Genomic DNA, 22952 nt, shown 5'->3' with positions numbered 1-22952 from the left:
GTTCAATCTGTAACAGTGGGCTCAGAGTGCCCATTGGGAAAATTGAAAATAAAAAATAACAACAAACGAACATTGTTAAGCTTTCTGATGGGTTGATTCTAGGAATTTTCTGATCAACCTTCTGACCTTGGTTTAAGGGGGAAATCCTGGGAGGCCAGCTTCACAAGCCTTTTATTCTTGAGCATCATCAATGATTCCCACCTAGGTGCCAGACTAGTCAGACAAGTCTCCTGCACCTGCAACTTCAACCTAAAATTTTTTAAAAGATCGATGGCAACAACTAAAAGATAAACAACAACCCACTGCTTAGGAAAAAAAATATTTTCACGTTCTTCTATTTTTTTCCACAGTCAATGATTTCATTTAGCCTCCTAATTTTGTTTACTGAATATCTTACTGAAAATATAAATAGCTGTTATACCAGTTGTTCAGACGGAAAAGTCAAGCAGAAGTTAAGCTTCGTCTTTCTGAATCCAAAGTCCTAGGTAATTGCTGGGAAGAGGAGGCTGAAGCATGATCCTATTCCCACCCACAGGACGAGGCTCCATGAGGCCCCATCAGAGGATGCTAAGGAGGCTCCATGAGGCCCCATCAGAGGATGCTAAGGGTCCATTTGGGCCCTTTTCTATGTATGGCTATTCTGTAGTTCACATCCTTCTTAATAAAATTGATCTCTGTTGGGTTGTACATACTTCTCATGTTCTTGACCCTCCTTTTCCACAGGGATGGGTTCATTTGCAAACAGAATCTTAATCTGATCCAGGGTCCAAACTGAACTGGAGATAAGCCCTTCTGGTCACACAGGGAAGACTCAGGAGCTGCTAGCATAACTACAACTGGGTTGAGCCCAAACCATGAGCACATGTTACCTCCAACACGTTACCTCTGTGCTGTTTGAGGAAGACTTCTGGATGCCCAGATAAATTACTTTACAGGTTCCCAAAGCATGTGAGGAGGGACAGTTGCATAATCTCCATCTGTTTCTATAGCAACCATGGAGCCACCACTGATTCAGCAGGTGCTGCTCTCAAGGCTTTCTTGTCTTTTAAACCAAATGCCATGGGTCTTTTCCAGAGAGGTAACTAGGTCATTATCTAAAGTGCTACTTCACTTGCTCTTTGTGAGAAGGCTCTAGGAGAGGGGCTGCTTATCCACTGCTTGACTTTTCTGGCCAGATGCACCCACTCCAGCATTACTGCTCCCCTCGCCAACAGCAGTGAGGAGAGGAAAGAAGAGAACGGGTAAGGTGAAAACATGGAGAGCCACAAAATGCACTTCTCCACAGGTCATTCTTTTCTCTCTGGCAAGGGCATGGAAAGTGGCTGCCCATTGTGTGGACTTCATTCTGAGGCTCCTTAGGCCGCTAGAGCTTAAATGCAATTGAATAGAGTCGACAAGGCCACTCTATTTGACTCCCAGCCTTGATCGTTCTCATAGCGGGCCACGGGACCAGATCTCAACCTTTCTGCCTCTGTTCTCTGGCCCGGTAAAGACAATAGAACAAAAAAATTCATGAATATGAGCACTTAAAACAGGCTTTGAAAGAAGCTTCTCTGGGCTTCTCATTTTACAAATTGAAAAAAGCAGCAGCCCTGAGAGACAGGAAGATTTTTCCACAGCCAGACAGCTAATTAATGGCAGGGCAAAAATAAGAACGCTGGTCTCCTACCAACTTCTAGCACTCTTTAATCCTCCCTGGGATGCTAAGTAGAGTGGAATCAGAAAATAAAAATTTTGAAAGCCACATACACAAAGAAATAGTCTTTTGACATGAAAGCTGAGCTCTGTCAAATGATAAAAAATATTAGGTGTTGGAGACGGGGTAAGGAAGCACGTCCAACCATTTGCCCACGCCTGCCCCCAGGGAAGGAGGTTTGGCCACAACTCCCTGCAAAGCAACAGGATGAAAGAACAACCAGAGCAGGGGCTTGAAACAATCCAGAAAGCCGTTCCCTGGACTTCAGTCAGACCTGCAGAGATTCATCACCACCAGCCTCTGCGTCTGCTAGCACTGCGGCCAGCCCAACCTTTGGCACCTGAAATCACTCGCTCCTCCGAGCGAGACACTTCATGGAACTAATTCCAACTGCTCTCACCACATATGTGCAAAATTGATGCGAGATCTAAAAAGTAAACAGCATGGCATCTTTGCAGATAAGCAACTCCAATTCCTCAAGCCGCAGTTTACTCCTTTTTAACTGCCTGCTCTTCCCCAAGTTCCCAACTTGGAGCCCCAAAGAAAGTAATACTAAGAATAATTCGCAGCCCCCCCGCCACACACTAAATTCCTTGAATCAAGGCATACAGCTCTTTTACAGTTTGCTTTCTAGCAATACCATTTCATTTTATAAGAATTACTGACACCCAATGTACACAGCTGCTGCTAAGTTATAGGGTGAAAGGTGATGGTCTCCTCCTTGGAGCCACCGCTCTCAAGAATGCTTCTTCCACAATCGACACCATTGCTTCTTTCTCATCATTACCACCACCAGGCTCAGGTCTCAAGATAAAAAACTTGCCAAGTGAAGTTGTCAAGATGAAAAAATCCTTCTGCACCTGTTTTTTACTTTAAAATCCCCAAATGCTCTGCTTGGATCATTCTCCTTCGTCGTGATTAGCTTTATTTTCTGGAGAAAGGCACTAAAAATGAATACACTGACTTGTCCCAAATGCCCTAAGAATTGCTGGTGACTTGAAATTTGGAATGGCTGTTTCTGTCACCATGACAGGAGGAGTCCCACACAGGAAACTTGGAATCAGCGTGTTGAATAACAAAAGGCAGGCCCTAGAGAAGCTTTCTTTTTTTTTTTCTTGTTGTTGTGCTTTTGTTTTATTTATTTATTTATTTTTTAACATCTTTATTGGAGTATAATTGCTTTACATTGTTGTGTTAGTTGATGCTGTATAACAAAGTGAATCAGCCATACGTATACATATATCCCCATGTCCCCTCCCTCTTGCGTCTCCCTCCCACCCTCCCTATCCCACCCCTCTAGGTGGTCACATGCACCGACCGGATCTCCCTGTGCTATGCAGCTGCTTCCCACTAGCTATCTATTTTACATTTGGTAGTGTATATATGTCCATGCCACTCTCTCACTTCGTCCCAGCTTACCCTTCCCCCTCCCCGTGTCCTCAAGTCCATTCTCTGTGTCTGCATCTTTACTCCTGTTCGGCCCCTAGGTTCTTCAGAACCATTTTTTTTTTTAGATTCCATATATATGTGTTAGCAAACAGTATTTGTTTTTCTCTTTCTGACTTACTTCACTCTGTATGATAGACTCTAGGTCCATCCACCTCACTACAAATAACTCAATTTTGTTTGTTTTTATGGCTGAGTAATATACCATTGTATATATGCCACATCTTCTTTATCCACTCATCTGTTGATGGACACTAAGGTTGCTTCCATGTCCTGGCTATTGTAAATAGTGCTGCAATGAACACTGTGGTACATGACTTTTTGAATTATGGTTTTCTCAGGATATATGTCCAGTAGTGGGATTGCTGGGTCATATGACAGTTCTATTTTTAGTTTTTTAAGGGACCTCCATACTGTTCTCCATAGTGGCTCTATCAATTTACATTCCCACCAGCAGTGCAAGAGTGTTCCCTTTTCTCCACACCCTCTCCAGCATTTATTGTTTATAAATTTTTTGGATGAATGGCCATTCTGACTGGCATGAGGTGATACCTCATTGTAGTTTTGATTTGCATTTCTCTGATGATTAGTGATGTTAAGCATTCTTTCATGTGTTTGTTGGCAGTCTGTATATCTTCTTTGGAAAAATGTCTATTTAGGTCTTCTGCCCATTTTTGGATTGGGTTGTTTGTTTTTTGATATTGAGCTGCATGAGCTGCTTGTATATTTTGGAGATTAATCCTTTGTCAGTTGCTTCATTTGCAAATATTTTCTCCCATTCTGAGGGTTGTCTTTTCATCTTGTTCATGGTTTCCTTTGCTGTGCAAAAGCTTTTATGTTTCATTAGGTCCCACTTGTTTATTTTTGTTTTTATTTCCATTTATCTAAGAGGTGGGTCAAAAAGGATCTTGCTGTGATGTATGTCATAGAGTGTTCTGCCTATGTTTTCCTCTAAGAGTTTTATAGTGTCTGCCCTTACATTTAGGTCTTTAATCCATTTTGAGTTTATTTTTGTGTATGGTGTTAGGGAGTGTTCTAATTTCATTCTTTTACATGTAGCTGTCCAGTTTTCCCAGCATCAGTTATTGAAGAGTCTGTCTTTTCTCCATTGTATATTCTTGCTTCCTTTATCAGAGATAAGGTGACCATATGTGCGTGGGTTTATCTCTGGGCTTTCTATCCTGTTCCATTGATCTATATTTCTGTTTTTGTGCCAGTACCATACTGTCTTGATTACTGTAGGTTTGTAGTATAGTCTGAAGTCAGGGAGCCTGATTCCTCCAGCTCCATTTTTCTTTCTCAAGATTGCTTTGGCTATTTGGGGTCTTTTGTGTTTCCATACAAATTGTGAAATTTTAGAGAATCCTTCTTAAAAGAAGTTTCTTACCTCTAGGATAAGCACCAGTCTGGAATTGGTATCCTAAACGATAGTCTGAATTATTCACTGATGTAGTTTATTTTTGTGGGCTGTGTATAAATGAAGGAAAGCATCTGGTACAATCAGTGACCCATCCTACAAATTGTAGAGGAAAGAACACATTAAGTATAGATCTTCGTTTGATAATCAGTTCAGCTATGACCCAACTCCCTTACTTTTGGCAAGTCCTTTAGCCTGCGTCTCAGTTTCTCCATTTGTTAAGTTGGGATAATTATATCTACCCAATCTACCTCATAGAGCTGCAATTAAAGGATTTTTTTTAAAGTCTAGTTAGATGGTTTATCTAAACATGTTTTATAGACTGAAATGCTATGCAAATATAAAGTGGTATTGTACACTGGCTTAGAGATTCTAGAAGCATTGTGCCTGGGTTCAAATCCTAGCTTCTGTGTTTGCTGACTCTGTGACTCAGTTTTCTTCTCTATAAAACAGGGGTAAAAATAATACCAATTCCATAGTGTTGGTGAGACGGTGAAATAAGAAAATCTATGTCAGAATGTATAGCATTGTCCTTGGTGCATAATAAATGCTCTATATAACCATGCAAAATACTGATAGGTTCTATATAACAACTCTTCTTTCCCTGGTCCAGGAGTCACCTGGTATGCATTATACAGGCTACCCCAAAGATCTTAGTGCAATCAAAGCTTTCATCATGCCAGAGTTGGAAATGATATATGCTTATAAACTATCATTTGAAAGTTTGATTATTTAAATTTCATTTACATTCATCTAGTTTTATAAATTAAAAATTTTTTTGTTTTGGTCAACATTTGCCATCTTTAATCAGAGGAAGCTCTGCTATCTAGATTGTTTTATACCATTCACAATTTGGGGCAAAAGCAATCAAAGCATATGCCCAACATTGTAAATATATGTTCCTAATTTCCATCTTATGAGTCCTCATTTACACCTCTGCCAAGAATTTGAGGCTGAGCACCACAGGGAGCACAGGCACCTTCTTTTCACATGGCCCTGTGACTAGCAGCTGCCTCAGTCCTCTGCTCTTGTAAAGGTGAAAGAGTGAGGATTCTCAGAGGAGAAATTCAATACCAATGACAACTTTTAAACTAACCAAAACCTCCACTGCATATAAATTTATAAGTTAATTATGACTATTTAAATACTGGCCTGATCTTCGAGTTAATCTATGGGCAGGTCCAATTACAGGTATACTGGCGTTAATCCTAATTGATCTTAAAGTTTCAGTCATTTAATACCCCCACTACTGGTGAATCTTCACTTCCCAAGGGAACCATACATGAAAGGCTATTTCAATGAGGTTTTGTTTTTGGTGATTCTCTGAATAGCATTTGAAAAGTAGAACAAGAGAGAAAAGCAAAGCCCTCAAGTATGCTCCTTTCTCATCATCCCCAAAATCAAGGCTAATAAAATTTGTTTAACACGAGTTACATTTCTTTCAAAACTTAAACAGTCTCCTTTTAACAGGGAAAATAAAGTGTTATTGAATGTCTTCATCAGTCCATGGTATCTAGGATTTACTGTTTTGGCTTCTTGTATTTTGCAATATAACCAGGAATAAGCCTTTATTTCCAGTTGCCAAATCAAATACTGGCTCCCAGGGTAATCTGGTAACAATAATTTATTAAACTACCAAAAATATTAGCCAATGTATGCTGTTAAATATCTAACAACTAGATCTCTGAGGGAAAAAATCAAAAGCCCCACTTTGTAGCATTTGCCAACTTCCATGGTGTAAATACTCCCTCTGTGGCCAGTTTCAAACTACCAACATGAAGTCACTAAATGTAGAGTTGGAAACAGCTGTGCATTAGCACACAATTACATAGTATTTCTACCAGAGAGATACAACACATGTAAATTGACTCAAGGGCATAGATAATAGTAAAATGTAGTGAAGTAATTTGCCAGTGATGAGTTTGGAGTATTCATAATTTTGTTTTTAAGATAATTTACTTAATTGTAAGTTAATACTGAGTACAATTTAATCTTTAATAATGACTATTTAAAACTGTCTTGCAAAATTCGACAATCAACTTTGCTGAGCCAGTAGAAGCCGGCTCCAGCACACCACTAACTCACAGCCCTATAGGGATGGGAGTACTGAGCACAGAAAAGATAAGAACCTGCCTGCAAAGGGAATTACCAATCACTCAAAGGCAATGAGCTGAGCAGAATATACAGACAGGGCATGTGGGGTGAGATGTGAGGAAGGAAGTTGGGTCCAGGATGGGGAAGGCAGTCCTCTGAGCTCATGCTATCTGTGTATTGCCTCCTGGTAGTTGCCCCTCCAGAGGACTTGCGAGTGGCTGGTATCAGCGACAGGTCCATTGAGCTGGAATGGGACGGGCCGATGGCAGTGACGGAATATGTGATCTCTTACCAGCCGATGGCCCTGGGGGGCCTCCAGCTCCAGCAGCGGGTGCCTGGAGATTGGAGTGGTGTCACCATCTCGGAGCTGGAGCCAGGTCTCACCTACAACATCAGCGTCTACGCTGTCATTAGCAACATCCTCAGCCTTCCCATCACGGCCAAGGTGGCCACCCGTACGTACCATTTCCCCATCCTGTTTCATTCTTCTTTTCTCCTACAGGAGATCATGGGCATTCATGATAGTAGTGTCTTTTCTTAATTCTTCAGGGATGCCTGCAATAATCATTGCTCTTGAGGGGAAGGGCTTCCAACGTGACCCACTTAGGAAAGGGTACCTCATTAAAAAGGCACTTCCAAAAATGAGTTTCCAAATCTAGGCAACCCCTATCAATTATAGAACCAAAAGGACAAAAAGTACTTTAATTATTGAGTTCTGACTTGTTATAAGCTAGTCTGATTAGAAGTCAAGGAAAGTATGAGACTTATATAGACTTCAAATCTAGTTAGAGACTAGAAACCAGGAGATATGAAATAGGATGTATAATAAGCAAGTGTAAATGGTACGTTACAGATGGTAAGTGTATAACAGAGTGGGAAAAAAAATCTTATTTAAAACCACAACTGAAAACTCCCACCTCTCCTCATAGCATATTTCTTCGTGATCATTTATTTAGTAAAATATCCTGATAGTCCATTTTGATTATAAACGTTGAGGCTCTAAAGCATCGTCTAGAAAGACAACGGGGTAAAAGAGAGACAGACAGACACAGACACACACTAAACTCTTCTCCATGAGAAATGGAAGTGTTCTATTTATAATAGAGAAACTGCTATAGGTATGTATCTATATTTTGTATGTTTATTTAAGCACAGAAAATTTTTTTAAAATTGCATGCCAACTATTAACATTGACTACATTGAAGAGCAGAATAAGAAAGAGATGGGAAGAGGCTGCTATTTAGTTTTCTTTTTACACCTCCGAATTCTTCAATTATCTTTCCAACACCACTTGTCCAGCTCTCAAATGCCAGCTGGGTGTCCAACAATCCAGTTCAATTCAGTTCAATATCCATCCACCTGGAGTTAGCATCAGATCCCACAAGCTAAGTCCTCAGTCTCACAGGGCCTCCACGTCAGTTGCCATCACAAGTCCCAGGTTGTCACCAGGACTTCTGACTGACCAGCTATAAATTTAAGGAGTTCCCACAACCCCTGCTTACTTTTGGTAATTCCTTAGAACTCACAGAGCTTTACTCTCTATTACTAGTTTCTTATAAAGGATACAACTCAGGAACAACCAAATGGAAGACATGCATACGGTGAAGTATGGGATGTGGAGTTTTCCACGTTCTTTCTGGACAAGCACCCTTCTCAGTACCTCCATGTGTTCACCCACCCAGGAGCCCTCTGAACCCCGTCGTTTAGGGTTTTTTTTATGGAGGTTTCATTACACAGGCATGATTGACGAAACCACTAGCCATTGGTGATTAACTCAAGTCAGCCCCTTTCCCCTCCCTGGAGGTTGGGAGGTGGGGCTGAAAGTTCCAACCCTCTCTCTAAATCATGTCTGGGTTTTTCTGCAGACCAGCCATCTAGGAGGTCCCAACTACCAGTTATCTCATAATCATACAAAAGATACTCTTATCACTCTGGGAATTCCTAGGGTTTTGGGAGCTGTGTGCCAGGACAAAGACCAAATACTTATTTTTTATTACATAATGCAGAGAATTTAGCAGTAGCAGGAAATGGGAACAAGATGTGACCATGAAACATAAGCCCCTGGGTTGGTAAATGGGACTTATCACCAAATATGGGATGAGAGATCTGAGCCCATTTTATGTAGCTCTTAAATGACAAGATGGTATCTGGGTAACAAATGTCATGAAAGTTCAGAATAAGAAGAGGTTGAAGTAGGAAGAGTTGGCTTTGAAGTCTTCATGGAGGCCCAGGGACTTGAGTTGTGCTTTGAAGGATGTAAGCATAGGGGCAAGCAGAGGGAAAAGGATTTAAGAAGTCATTTTGTCCCCTTGCTTTTCAGGTGACAAAGATCCTGTTATAATATTGGACTCCCCCTATGAATGCTGCCTTTTTTTTAATATGCCTGTAATTATCACTGTTTATATTTGACCTTTTTCTTCAACTCCTCTCGTGCCTGAGAACTAATTTAAAATATTTGCAATGATTGTGTAGAGAGGCAGGTCACCATCTGCCGCTTTTCCCACCTTGCTCCAGGATGGGTCAGCTCAGCAAGAGCCTGGCCCGACTCCCAGGCGTCTCTTCTCTGATCCACGTGCACATGCCATGACGAGGTTTCCATCTCCCATGGCCTTTATTACACCAATTCAGGGCATCCCCTCAGGCAAGCTCCCAGGTGACAAGGACAGAATCATGTAAGCTCCCCTGACACGCCTTCAAGTGGGTTCAGAATCAGCCCTGCCTTTCACCAAGAAGCGTGAGGAAGCTTCCAAACAGGAAGGATGAGAATCTGTCAATTTTCCAATGGGAATATCCCAGGAGAGGCACAGCTGAAATGGGAGCAGGCTCGCTGGAGAACTGAGAAAAGTCGTGCTGTCGTATTTCAGGGCTGGTAATTGGAACTCCATTAGGACAAGCATACTTCCACCTGTGCCTGTGCCTGTGCGTGTGCGTGTGCGTGTGCGTGTGCGTGTGCGTGTGTGTGTGTTGTTGGGAAGGGGGCCGGGGGGGAGGGTGTAGGGAATGGAAAAAGAGGGAGATAAGCAGAGGAACTAAAAATGAGACACATGAGGCAAAGGTGAGTGAAGGAGAGAAGGGAGAGAGAATGAAGGAACAGCTGGAGAAAAGAAGAAGCTAGTGGAGTGAGAGTGAAAACCCCAGTATCTACTACTGTCCCTTGATTATGCCCTTGCTTTGCTTGTATACATGAAATGGAAATTTCAGACCATCCTAGACGATTTGAGCTAAACGAGATATTCTTAGGGCACATCACGTGATCGAGAAAAGCATTCCAGACTATATTCTGAAGTTGGCTTTCTCCACGTCTTTCATTACTCTCTCTGTGCCACGGTTTCCTGGGTGTGAAATGGAAACAGTGATGTTAGCCTTTATATTGTCTCTCGGGAACCCTTAAAGCCTCTGAAGACAGTGTTCAGTTTCTCTGAAAAAGGCACTATGTTAAATGCCAAGATTCACCACCTTAGTAAGGAAAGGAAAGTGTGTTTTTTATTTTAATAGTAACCTATTATGTAACAGAAAGCATATAAAAGTATTTATTAGGTTATGTTTGTTTACTTTATTCGTATCTTCGCCCACACTGAGTGCCAAGACCACAGTGACATGGGCTGATCCCTTACCTGGAACCCACCACCTCTGTAATGAGATTGGGATAGCCTGCCCATCACACGCCACCACACCCATGGCGTGGAGGGAGCCCCAGGTAATGCTCTCTGCCCCTGCCAGGGAGAGCCATGACATGGTCACCCACATTGCTATGTTCCAGATCTCTCCACTCCTCAAGGGCTACGATTCAAGACAATCACAGAGACCACCGTGGAGGTGCAGTGGGAGCCCTTCTCGTTCTCCTTCGATGGGTGGGAGATCAGCTTCATTCCAAAGGTAACCCCCACCTGTCAGACTGCCGAACAGCCTTATTTGGGGTATTCATACCCTCAACTTGGAATCGGGGCAGCAAAAAAGGCACTGCCCCCAATCTCTCTCTCCATGCCATCAGGACACGAAGGGGCATTCTGTGGGTATATGGGCTACAGAACATTTCTTTCATAAAGGCTTGGTAAGGACTGAGTAATGGCCCTGAGCCTGGCACCTGAGCCTTGGATGACAAGAGAATGCGGAAGCAGCCACCAGCCCCAGCTCTCTGCTCAGAAAGCTCTAGGGTTTAGCAAGCTGTCATTTTAGCAAGTCCGAAAACTGAGACCTTCAAAAAGTTGGGGTGTCTCTTTAGGACATAAGAAAAGCCAAACTGAATCGGTCTTATGATCAACCCACAGCTTCCTTCTGTGCCGACAGATGCCCCAAAAGTCAGCTTGCGTGGCTTCAGTCTCTAAAGGTCAGAGATGTAACACAAAAACACCTTTCACAAACTATTCATTGAGAAAATTTTTCCTTAAGCAAATTATATTATTAGTCTTTGAGTTAAAAATTATCCCAAGAGTCCTTTGCATTCATCAAAGCAGTATTTTATTTTATTAACCCTAAAACTACTTTTCTAAGGTGCCAGAGGCGCCTGACTAGTTCTAGTTTTCCAGATTTATTAACGCCACTGATGGTTTCCCTAACTATACCACTCATAAGGGTATAATGTTTAATCATAGTCCTTTCCTCTGTCTTCATCTTTCAATATCAAAGAGGATTTTTTCAGTCATTCATCAGACTTAATGACAGATGACACATTTGTGGCCGATGAGACTACGATTTCACCATTGTTTTACTTCAAAATTCTTAGAGGCATGGACTGTTGGGACTGATGACCCTTCATTTTATATCTAGTTTGTTTAGTTTATAGAGACTAAGACTCAGTGAACTTAAATGATTTCAGACAGCTAGTTGGTGGCAGGCTTAAAAGAAGAATTGGGTCTCCACTTCCTATTCCAGGGCTCTGTCCACTTCTCTTATGTGGATATAGTCATGCCATGGCAAGCTAAATACATCGAAGCAGACATTCTCTACACATACGTTCTTATATGTCTTATCTGCATTAAAATGGCCAGTAAAGTATGGTGGGCAATTGGATTTATAACAGGGCAGAGAGAATCATGTCACTCTGCCACTCAGGCAGGAAAAAAACCAATGCCAGGTTTGCCTGTTTTATATCCGATATGTAAAACTCTAAGAGTGGGGCTAGCCAGAGCATGCCAAGGTCATATATGCAGCCACAGAGAATAGCTGTATCATCTGTAGGTTGAGGCCAGTGGGAGGTCACGCTGATTTATAAAAGTGTGGCTATAAATTACATAATAGGGCACTCCAGGTGACATGAACAGAGACCAAAGAATAGTGGAGAAGTGCAGTGCCACAAAAAAGAGCCCTCTTGTCGCCTCCATTTCCAGAGGCACACAGAGAAAATGTATAATAATAGGCAAACAGACAGACAGACAGGTGGGTAGAAAGATACAAAATCCTGGACCCAGCATCATCAAGTTGATCTTTTTCATTTCCTCTTCCACCAACTTGTCTCTTTCTTCTCTCCTTTGTATTATTCTTTGTTCTACCCCTTTTCTCTTCCTTGTGCTTCACAGCTGGTTGTGTCACGGATTCCTAACTCATCTGGGTAATAAGACAATGACAGACTTGCAGCCAGTGTAACACCATGACAAACTCCAGATACAGCAAAATAACAGCTCCGGCTCATTAAAAAACTGGGAATGTCTTAGTTTGAAACATGTTGTCATGTACATAAAGATGTTTACACACATACATACACAACTAGACTCTTCTGAATAGCCAAGGGCATGCTCACCATGATAAATGCCAAAAACTCTCATAGATGGTAAGCACCAGACATTTCATTTTTGGCAAGAGCCAATCTACATCACCTCATGACTAATTTTTATTGGCAAACTCAGTAGACTCAGGAGAGGCCAAAGAAATGTTCTTGAAAATTGGTTCTCCGTTTGCCAAATCCTCATAGAGTGGTGGCATTCTTCTTGATCCTGCTGGGAGTCATTCCTGGCCCCAGACCCTCAGCTGTCAGCCTGGAGGGCAGAGAAGTGGTCCCCATCTTTAATCCACAGTCGGTGTCCCACACATTTCCCTCCCATTGATTTCCTCTTTTGCTTTCTCTGCTTCTCCCTTCCCCCCTCCCCACCCCTGCCCTACAGAACAATGAAGGAGGGGTGATTGCCCAGCTCCCCAGTGATGTTACATCCTTCAATCAGACGGGATTAAAGCCTGGGGAGGAATATACTGTCAATGTGGTGGCTCTGAAAGAGCAAGCCCGGAGCCCCCCTACCTCGGCCAGCGTCTCCACTGGTGAGTGCCCCCAACCTTTCACTTTATGGCTAACCATTAGGTCACTCAGGAAAAACTGCAGACGCACCCAGGAAGTAGAGAGACAAAGGGGTGCTAGGATTTCTCCCACAGCTGAGATTAATTTGGGTACCTGGAGACGGAGCTACTCGACCAGATGCTCGAACGTCTTCCTTATCCTTGCAAGCACAAAAATCTGCAAGAGTATTCTACGGGGAAATTCTTTGTTAGGATCTCCAGTGTATGTCTTCTGATCTTACTCACTAAGAGGCCTTGTTTGTCAGCTCCTAGTATCTTGAGCTTTGGAGCCAGCAAGAGCTAATTCACTCTTATTTATTGTGAGATTTGCAGAAAGTCATTTGACCTTCCCAAACCTTGATTCATTTGACAATGATGAACTTCATAGAAATGACATGAGGATTAAATCAGATAAAGCACACAAAGTGATTAGCACTGTGTCAATGACAGTGAGTGCTCGATAGCTTGTGTGTATACATACACTCAGAGAACACTTTTAGAAGTGAGAGCGGGAAACGTCATTCAAAACCAGTAAATTGTGGGTTGGGTCACTGTTCAAGGTGATGACTTAAGTTGATAATTATTTCACCCCCACAGTGCCTCTCATGCAAGACCATTATATTTCTAGGTTTGATTAATTAACTGTATCGCATTTTGCTTTATTGTTTCCTTCGCTGACAAAGGATGCTGTAAATTAACGATTATGATACATGTGTGTGTGCCCTCACGAAGAATTTCTCAGAAGTTATAAATAGCTTCTGGTATCATTTTTGGCCCTCATTTTATTGATGGGAGGGTTGAAACTCGAAGGTTAAGCAATGGTCCCTGTTAGTAACAGAGACTGAGGTAGGCGAATATTGGTACAGCTTTATTTTTCATAAACAGAAACTGACACCTAAGAAAACCAGTCATGAGTGCGGGACAAAGGCCAAGTTGGCCAGAAAAGGGAATCACAACGCTATATAATGAGCCCATGTTTATGGATTAGTGATTCATACGTTGTTAATTGGATCCAAACTAAACAGCATCAGGTGCTGAGGCTTACGCTCAGACTAGAAAACACTGGTTTAAAACTACTGTGGCATTAGATTATGCTCCATTAGAGCACCGGTTTTCCAGGGCCACGCCTCAAGGCAAGGAGGAAGTGGAGATGCAGGTCTCTAATTACTCCCACTCCCATGCCCCTCACACCCTCCAACAGAGGCAGCTCCACTTTTGTCTGTTTTATGTTTTGTACAATCATTTAAGATTTTGTTCTTTTAAAAAAGAATATTAGCCCTCTCCTCCCCCAAAGGCTTTAAAACCACTATATTAATCCAAATACATTTTAGAAGAAACGCTATAGCCCTAAAGTCTAAAAGTACTCTGGACACCAGTGTCCAGGAATCTCTCCAGACACCAGTGGCCCGAGTTTTTCCCCAGTTCTGCTTCCCAAGGTTATGCTGGACCCTGAAGGGTTGATTTGGTAACACGTGTAGATTCTCCTCTTCTGATGAGGAATGTTTCAGGGTCCCCAAATCACTTCTGTGATTTGATATTAAGAAAGTATTAGTAGGAAAAAAAAAAAAAAGCTAGAAGGAGATGGTTCATGAGAGGGCAGAGAAGAACATTACAGAGGGAGGATGCTTTTCTTCCAAAGTACTGACAGCACTTAGAGAAGACAGTCCAACTCTGCTTTAGTCTTCTACTTAAAACCACATTTTGACAACATTTGCAGTATTTTTTGGTTTGGAATTTCCTTAAGATTAAAATTAAAAGTTCCAGATCTAGTCATCTGTGGTAAAGCCAGGCAGAATTTTTTCAATTAAGAAAAAAACTCCTAGTTCATATTTTGGGATTGTGTACAGAATTACGAAGAAATGGAAAGACAAATATTTATTCCAGTTTACTTTTTGAGTAGGATGTGTGTTTGTTTAAAAATTAGGGCCTAACTTGAAAGTAAGCTGATACCTCCTTGACTGGAATGGGACATGGTTACCCAATGGCCAACTGAAGGGCCGAATCCAAGGACGGCTGCAGAAAAGATGGTTGGCTCCCAGCCCTGTCTGCTGTTTTTAAGAAACGATTGTTTAATTATTTCCCTACGCTTATGTCTGACCCACACCAACCCCCTGCTGCTAAGCTCTGAGTCCTCATCAGGCACGCAGGCTGGCTTCTTCCAGGCAGGCCATTTTGGGAATTCAAATTACAAGACCTCCTGCAGCCAGAGTCCTCGGTGCTACACAGTCACATTTTAATATGAGCAATCATTATGATTAGGATTTGGGGACTTAAAAGAGCTGATGGACAAAAGCCTTACATGGTCATTTGAGTTTTGGTGACATCTTTTTTTTTTTTTCAAGAAGCTCCAATTCATTGAAATGCTTCACTTTCTTTCTTATGCATATAGAGAGTCATCTATTTACTTCATTTACTCAACACCCATTTACTGAGTGTCTACTATGTTTCAAGCACTATGCTTATTCAGCAGTTAGGAGATAATTTCCTCCATCTCATTATTAAATTAAATGGAATTTAAAAGGCCCAAGTTACCTAAAACCACTAAATACAGCGTGCAGAAAAGAAAACATCTGGATATATTCTGTTAAATCTCATTATTACTCCAAATATGAAAAACAGGACTTCACTTTCACTCCAAACCAGGTGGCACCAAACCCAAAATGGTCTGGTGATTTTCATTTTGGCTGGTGCCAGACCAAAACTCCTAAGATGCTTAACAGAGAACAGGACTGGGCTACACCCAGAAGGAGGGTGGGGTACCCAGCGAAAGGCCCAACTCGGAAAGAGAGAGAGGCTCCAAGTCAGGCTGAGACAGTCCTGAGGGAGACACTCCATTCTGGAGACAGACGAGGAGGTGGTCCAGTGCAGACTGGTTAAAAAAACCAGAAAACAGTCTTCGTCAAGACTCTCTGGTAACAAGGGAAAAACACTTTCTTAAACTAGCTGTAGCAAAAAAGATAATTTACTGGAAGGACACAGAGTGTCTTATGAAACCCCAGGGCCAGAAACGCATCTGAGTCTCACAAAAGACTTGAACCAAAAAATGGACAGTCAAGAACCGAGTTATTCTCTATACCTTTCTAGAAGCGCCACAAGGTCACTCACTTCTGCTTCTCTCTGTGTATTTGCTCCTAAAATTCTGCACGCAGTTCCAGTATGTGTGTGACTGGGGGAGGGGTTCCCCACACCAAGCAATTCTCTGCAACACCAGCTGGGTGTCCTACCATTCAACTCAATTCCAACACATCTACCAGGAGAGAGCATCGAATTCCACAGGTTGGAGGGCTCAGTCCCACAAGACTACCCTCCACTTCAGACGCCAATCACGAGTCCAGGTTGTCACCCGTGCTTCTGACTGACCAGCTACAGATTGGAGGTTCCTACAACCCCTCCTTGGGTTTGATTAATTTGCTAGAGAAGCTCATATAACTCATGAGGAAACTCATTTTCTCACTGAATTACTGGTTTATCACAAAGGATATTAAAGGATACAAATCAACAGCCAGATGAAGAGATACACAGGTGAGGTCCTGAACAAAGGAGCTTCTGCTCCTGTGGAATTTGGGGCCCACGGCAGTGGCACATGGAAGCATTCTGGTTCCCCAACCTGGAAGCTCTCCAAACCCAGTCCTTTTGGGTTTTTATGGAGGCTTCATTACATAGGCATGATTGATGGACTGACCAGATGTCAGGGGTGGGACTGAAAGTTCCAACCCTCTAATCACCTGGTTGGGTCCCTTGGCAACCAGCTTTCTCCCTCGCTTTATTAACATAACAAAAGACAACTTGATCACTCTCATCACTTAGAAAATTCCCAGGGTTTTAGGAGCTCTGCACTAAGAAGGGAAAACCAAATATGTATTTATTAGAAAATCACCTTTTCCCCTTTCTCCTCTTCTCTCTCTCTCTCTCTCTCTCTCTCTCTCTCTCGCTCTCGCTCTCGCTCTCGCTCTGTCTCTCTGTCTCTCTCTCCCCAGATCAGATGTTTTCTATTTATTTGTGAATATGGTAGAGAATGGCCAGACCAGCCCTGGCTCTACATGGTCCAAAACCAGCTAACCAGAAAGCCAGAGTCTGTGGTTCCAGTTCCAAATCCTTGAAGAATATGAATATTCATGTTAATCAGCCCCAGCTAGAGGGGCGTAGTCCATAATAAATGCAAACATGGAAGCCAGGCCAGCTCTTTTTAGAAGGTAATGAGTAATTCAAAGGAGGGCACGTCAGCCATCCAGACACACCATGAGGAGTTGAGAACACCATTTTCTGTTCTACTCACTAAGCCCTTTCTATTTCCCTTCTACATTCTCTCACCTTGCCCCACCGCCACCATCATCTAATTCAATATGAACAGGACCCCAAGTGGGTGCTGGAACCAGGGTGGTAGGACCCCTAGGAAACCAACCAGCTTTTCCTAGGTAACACCATCCCACAATGGTGTTCCCTTCAGGTGCTCAGTGCCAGAGGCCAGGACTCATGAGGGACACATGCTGAATAACCTGGAGGGACTGTGTGTGACTGCAGTGCCCTCCTGGCTCAGGAATACGCAAGAACCGGTGGGGAAAAAATAGCCCACAAGACGCTGTTCCAAAACAGAGATCCTTGTTTTTACAGAAGAGCAAGTTTCCCCAGAAGGCATATTTCATATCCACAAATACAAATGTCTGTTGGGTTTTTGACTGTCTTAGCAGCTGGTTGACTGAGTTGTCGGTACAGCTGAGCAGGGACATCTTCTGGATACTCGTGATGCCCTCATTGGCAACCAAGTTGGAAGTCTCAGATGTTTAGATAGGGCTGCTAATTTCATAGGTCTTTCCTTGGGGCTCACGGAATGTGAGAGCTGGGCAGCTGGGCACACACGAGAAACACAGTTCTCTGTTGTCTGTCCCATAACCTCCTGACAGAACAGTGCTGGCCCTCTCAAGCCAGTAAGTGCCCTTCCCCTGCCTAAACTGGGAAGTGTCAATCCTAAAAACCACAGCCCCGTGACAGCAAGATTCAGGGGACCTAAGATCCAGTGTCTGTTCCCCCACTGAAAAACCATGTGTCCTCAGGAAAGAGATTTTATCTCACTGTGTCTCAATTTCCCCATCTGCAAAATGGGATGATAATACCTATTCTCTCTCTGACCGACCAGGCTAATGTAAGGAGGAAAGGAAAGGAAAGAGCTTCAGTCAGAGGCTCACTTCTCAAACTTTTTTTTTTTCTATTGGATCTTTCTCATTTAGTCATTGATGGGCCCACGCACATCCTGGTTCGAGATGTCTCCGACACTGTAGCCTTCGTGGAGTGGACCCCACCTCGAGCCAAAGTCGATTTCATTCTCTTGAAGTACGGCTTGGTGGGCGGGGAAGGCGGGAAGACCACCTTCCGACTGCAGCCTCCCCTGAGCCAGTACTCGGTACAGGCCCTGCGGCCCGGCTCCCAATACGAGGTGTGGGTCAGCGCAGTCCGTGGAACCAACGAGAGCGAGTCCACCACCACCCAGTTCATAACAGGTGAGGCTGTAGGTGGGGTGGGGCAGGGGCGGGGAGCAGAGCCTGAGGAGGGGAGAGGGTGTTGAGCCAGCTGGTATCCTCATGGCAAGAGGGGCATCCAGGGAGAGAGATGACGTGTGCTTGGGCATCCACGTATCACAGACACTGCAAGAAGGAAGCGAGAGGTTTCAGGGCATCCTGGTGAGGTCACATCTCAGGGCAGAGGAGCGCACAGCACCAGTGGATGGGAGAGCTGGGTTCCTGTCCTACCTCTGCTACCAGCCAGATCTGTGACTTGACAGAAGTCTCTTCCCCTCAGGTTTCAGGTTTCTCCTTTATGAAATGAAAAGTTTGTCCTGAAGTCACTTGACATCCCCATCGCTAGCCCAAAGGGAAATTTTGTGAGGGTTCAGTACCCCTTCCTGGAGTCACTTTATTGCCATTTGCCGGAAATGGCTGTAATGACTGCATAAATCCACGGTGACTACACCAGCACAATGGCGCCCCCTGGAGTTGTGCAAAGCCGGGCCTGCGCGCCTGGAAGCAGGCCTTCCACCTGAGAGCCTGTGACTCATCCTGCCGTTTGCGGGCACCGGCAAGAAGGCTAATGTAGACCCGGCTCCAATAGTCGGGAAAGGCCAGACCTCACGACCTGCTCCCTGGCTCTCTAGGAGCCCATCAGGCCAACCAGCTAGTGGACAGGAAGGTCAGGCACCATCCAAAGACAGGCTCCCTGGCACTCTCACTGGGTGATTGGGGGCTGTGATCCGACAGTGAGTCTCTGTCTAACCCAGATACCCAGTCTCGGCCTCTCTGCCCTGTTGGGGGGCAGCAGGGGGGTGGTCACACATCAAGGAATGTCTGCGACAACTCCCCAGTTGTTGCAGAGATCAAAGGAAACTGCCGGCTTCTGTAAGATCTAAGAACCAGCATCTCCTGATGGGGTAAAGTAGGAGAATCACTAATTCAGGCATCCTACATTGAGTGGTGGCCTAAGCGTCTGTTACGGGATGGGGTAAGCCAGCCAAGGGGCTGCAGGGAGGTTCAATAAACAGCACCATTACCCTCCACCTGTGTTTAAAATCAGCTGATAAATAAGGCAAAGAGTAAGACAGATGGAGGCCAAAATATCCCCTAGACTGGAGCATGTAGCTTAGTGTTGGATGGGCTCGCCAACGGATGAACCCTGTGGACCTGGGCAAGACCCCCATCTGACGGAAGCTGTGGGGCTACGCAGGTTAGGGCTTACAGCACAGAGGAACAAGCAGAGGCCGATCCCCATGTGCAGACGGCTCCCATGAGAGAGGGTAGCAGGAGGGCCGTGCCCAGGCCTGCCACAAAACTCACCATGGAAGCAAGTCCGTCTTCCCCAGCAGAAGAAAGAGGGAGGCCGGGAATCTCATAACGGGTTTCCCTCCACCCCAAAGGAAACATTCCCTGTTACAAGGGAGCAAGCATGGACACTGATGAACCAGAGACGGCAGCTTGATTCTGAAAGAGGCCCTCTCAGGTTTGCTCTCCAGCCCCTGTGTTAGACTCCACCCCAGCCACGGGTCGCTGGTCAGATGTTTTACTGAACACACGTTGGGATCCCCAGTGACTGTGCATATGTCTTTAAAATAAAGGGACTACATTCTGCCCATTTCTCTTGCCGTCTTTTCCCACACTGAACCAAAACTGCTCAGGGCCTCACACACAAGCTCCCTTCTTGGTGAATTCAAGGTCAGCCCTGCCCACCCCCCAGCCTTTGCACCCCCAGGACACGGTCTGCTCTGGTGCTGGGACCTCCTGAGGGCCATGAGTCCTGCATTCTTTTTTAATTTCAACACAGTTTTTGTGTGAAAAGTGGTTTCTTTGTGCTTTACTCAGATAAGGAGTTTGAAGAGGCAGAAAATGAGACGAGAGCTCTCCAGCAGCAGGACGGAAAGCATAATTCTTGATGTTTACGTCAACGAGATGGAAGCAGGACTGGCTGGTGGCCCAGGAAAATTCCAATCAAGACAATTACATTCTGCCTCCTAGAAGCTCCCCCGGAGTTTCCGTTCGTTGCGTGATTCTCTGTTTGCGGTTGCCTGGAGGATGGGCAGCTGCTAGGTGGCTACCTTCTGCAGGCAGCAGCAGCCCGTACCTCCAAGCTGCCCCCCTCTGCCCGAAGCGGATGAGGGGGCAACAGGGGTGGGGTGCGTTGCCGCGGACAGCTTTGCAGCCCAGCTCTCAAGGCCTGGGGTTGGCAGGTGCTGGTTGAATGAGGAGAAGGTGCCTGGACCCTCACGGCAGGGCCCTCAGTCATTTCAGAGCTCTGCTTAAACTCAAATTAGCCAAAGTGCTTTTCCAGGTGATGGCTTCAACACTAGGAGCGCACTAATTGCACAGGCAATTAAAACGGGGATTTGCTTCCTGCGTGGTGAGCAGATCTGTCTGGGTCTTAGAGCCGCTCGGAAAAAGGAAAGCACCGATGGAAGCCCACTAAGGCCAATGGTTAGAGAGAAGGCCGCCCAGGGAAACCCGGAGGCCAGTCTCCCGAACCTCCCTGCCCTCCGTAGCTCTGGTTGCAGTTGCCCTCATGGGGGCATTCCCGGGACTCTTTTGGTGGATCCTTTGGCAAACCGCAGGAGAGAAGCACGGAACAGATTCTCCCTCACAGCCCTTGGAAGGGAGCCAACACGTTGATCTCAGACTTCCAGTTTGTGAGACGATACATTTCTATCCTTGAAGCCACCCAGTGTGTGGCCCTTGGTGGTGGCAGCCCCAGGAAACGCAACAAAGGCCCAAGTCACAACAGCTGGAGCTCCCACCTGCTGGGCAGGGACTGTACTCCGGGATTCTCCAGGAAATGCCTCCACAAGTTCAACCTGGATGGCCCTTGTCAGCCAGCCAAGACCAGCTGCCCTCAGTCAAAGCTGTTCTTGTCCCTGTACCACCTGGCCCCAAGCATCCTCAAAGTCCCCAGCTGGAATATTTAACAAGACTTTCCCAAAGGCTTTGAGGGAGCAGACAAGACAGAGAACTGCCAGTACCCATTCAGCCACTTCACATATGCTTAATGAACACCTAGTAGGTGCCAAGCACTATCCTAGGCAGTGAGGATGCAGAATGAACAAGACAGATAAGATCCCAGTTCACAGGAGTTACATTCCAGGGGGGGAAACTAAATAAGGAAGAAGGAAAGAAACATATGGGATCATTTCAATCACGAGGATTATGCTAAAAAAATGAAATGGATGATACAGAGGGAGTAGTCAGAAAGACCTCTCTGAGGAGCTAAAGTTTTAACCAAGACCTAAGTGACCTCAGTCATGTGAGGGTCTGGGGAAGAGCGTTCCAGGCAAACGTACCAACCAGTGCAAAAGCCCTGGGGTGAGAATAAGCTTGCTGTGATTCAGGAGTAGGAGAAAGGCAGTGCAGCTGGAGCACGGTGAGTAAGCGTAGAATGTTCCAAGGTGCCACCTGAGAAGCAGGCAGGGCCAGATCACGTAGAGTCCTGACACGATTAGGAGTTCGTAATAGGAAGTCGCGGAAAGTTTTCAGCAGAACTGCTTGATTTAATTTATGTTTTAGAGGTGAGAGTCTACAGCTGCAGCCTCTCCACAGGGCCCCCACTGGACACCTGGCTTTACCTTGCCCCTAGCTTGCTGGTGTGTTGCAGAGACCAGCACAGCTCCCACTTGCCAGGGTGCCCTTCAGCTGCGCCTCCTAGAGGTCAGGCTTCAAGACCTAGGGGGAGCAAACCATTTCACTCCACCCCAGTCCTAAGACACCTGCCTTCTCCAGCCCTCATTCTCAGGATTGATCTCCTTGGGGATCATTGACATTGGAAATGTCCAGTCCCTTCAGAGGAAACACTGCTGCCTATCCACAGGGCACAGGTCCTAAGGCCAAAAAAGCAAAAAACAAATCCATAGTCTAACAAACATTTCCCAGGTCTGAGGTCTTTAGTTGTGAAGAGCAGTAGGTAAATACAAGACTCAACCTGAACCTTAAGTGAATCTCTTTTTGCTCCAGTTCCATTCAGGCCACACACCCCCCCAAGCCCCACCCAGTCCTTTGCCAGCCTCTCCTCCCACGTGAGATTTAGGGATCTGCAGCCCAGAGCATTCCTCCTACATACCCCTCTACTCAAGCTCCTCTTTCCATCCAACTGCTCGAGAAATCCCACACACAGCACGTGGATAATGCAGTTTCCAGCATGCTAAACCCACACTGAGTAAGGAAACGTTTCTCAGAAAAATAAGCTGCAGAGGCATAAATCTGCTAAAAGATTCACCCAATTTACATCACTAAACAGAACACTTCTCACCCTGCAGCAGCTGCACTCAGATTGATTCACAACCGTCCCATCTTCTGAAAGAACAATTGGTGGAGACTTGCCTGGCGTTTGCAAATTAAAACAGTCCACTTGAGGTTTTCCCAGAACAAATGGCTGGTCCACTCCAAAGTTAAATTCAAGTCTCGAAGTCAAGACCTATTTGGAACTTTTTAAGTGGCAGGTTGTCAAGACAGCACCTTCTTATCCTATAAGTTATGTTGTTTCTGCTCAAATAAGCCTGAAGAGATGATCAGT

The 22952-nt window shown here is 44.7% G+C and overlaps 1 protein-coding gene and 1 long non-coding RNA gene across 3 annotated transcripts in view; one reads left to right on the top strand and one right to left on the bottom strand.

The window, feature by feature from the left end:
• Positions 1-22952, bottom strand: part of LOC137219726 (uncharacterized) — a 295061-nt gene that overhangs the window by 82728 nt on the left and 189381 nt on the right. The gene's annotated exons all lie outside the window — the stretch shown is intronic.
• The window catches only part of TNR (tenascin R), a 415801-nt gene that overhangs the window by 336372 nt on the left and 56477 nt on the right, over positions 1-22952 (top strand). For both annotated transcript variants that reach the window (XR_010941221.1, XM_067728715.1), the window contains exons 5-8: positions 6845-7108; positions 10414-10529; positions 12752-12902; positions 18143-18412. Coding sequence is in view for 1 of the 2 variants with exons in the window: in XM_067728715.1 (XP_067584816.1) it covers positions 6845-7108; positions 10414-10529; positions 12752-12902; positions 18143-18412 (801 nt within the window). In the remaining variant the exon portion in view is untranslated. The remainder of the gene's footprint in view (positions 1-6844; positions 7109-10413; positions 10530-12751; positions 12903-18142; positions 18413-22952) is intronic.

This window comes from Pseudorca crassidens, chromosome 2 (assembly GCF_039906515.1).
Source record: "Pseudorca crassidens isolate mPseCra1 chromosome 2, mPseCra1.hap1, whole genome shotgun sequence".
Classification (NCBI taxonomy): Eukaryota; Metazoa; Chordata; class Mammalia; order Artiodactyla; family Delphinidae; genus Pseudorca; species Pseudorca crassidens.
The sequence above is the reverse complement of the archived record's forward strand: the minus strand, read 5'-3'. Positions and strand labels throughout refer to the sequence as shown.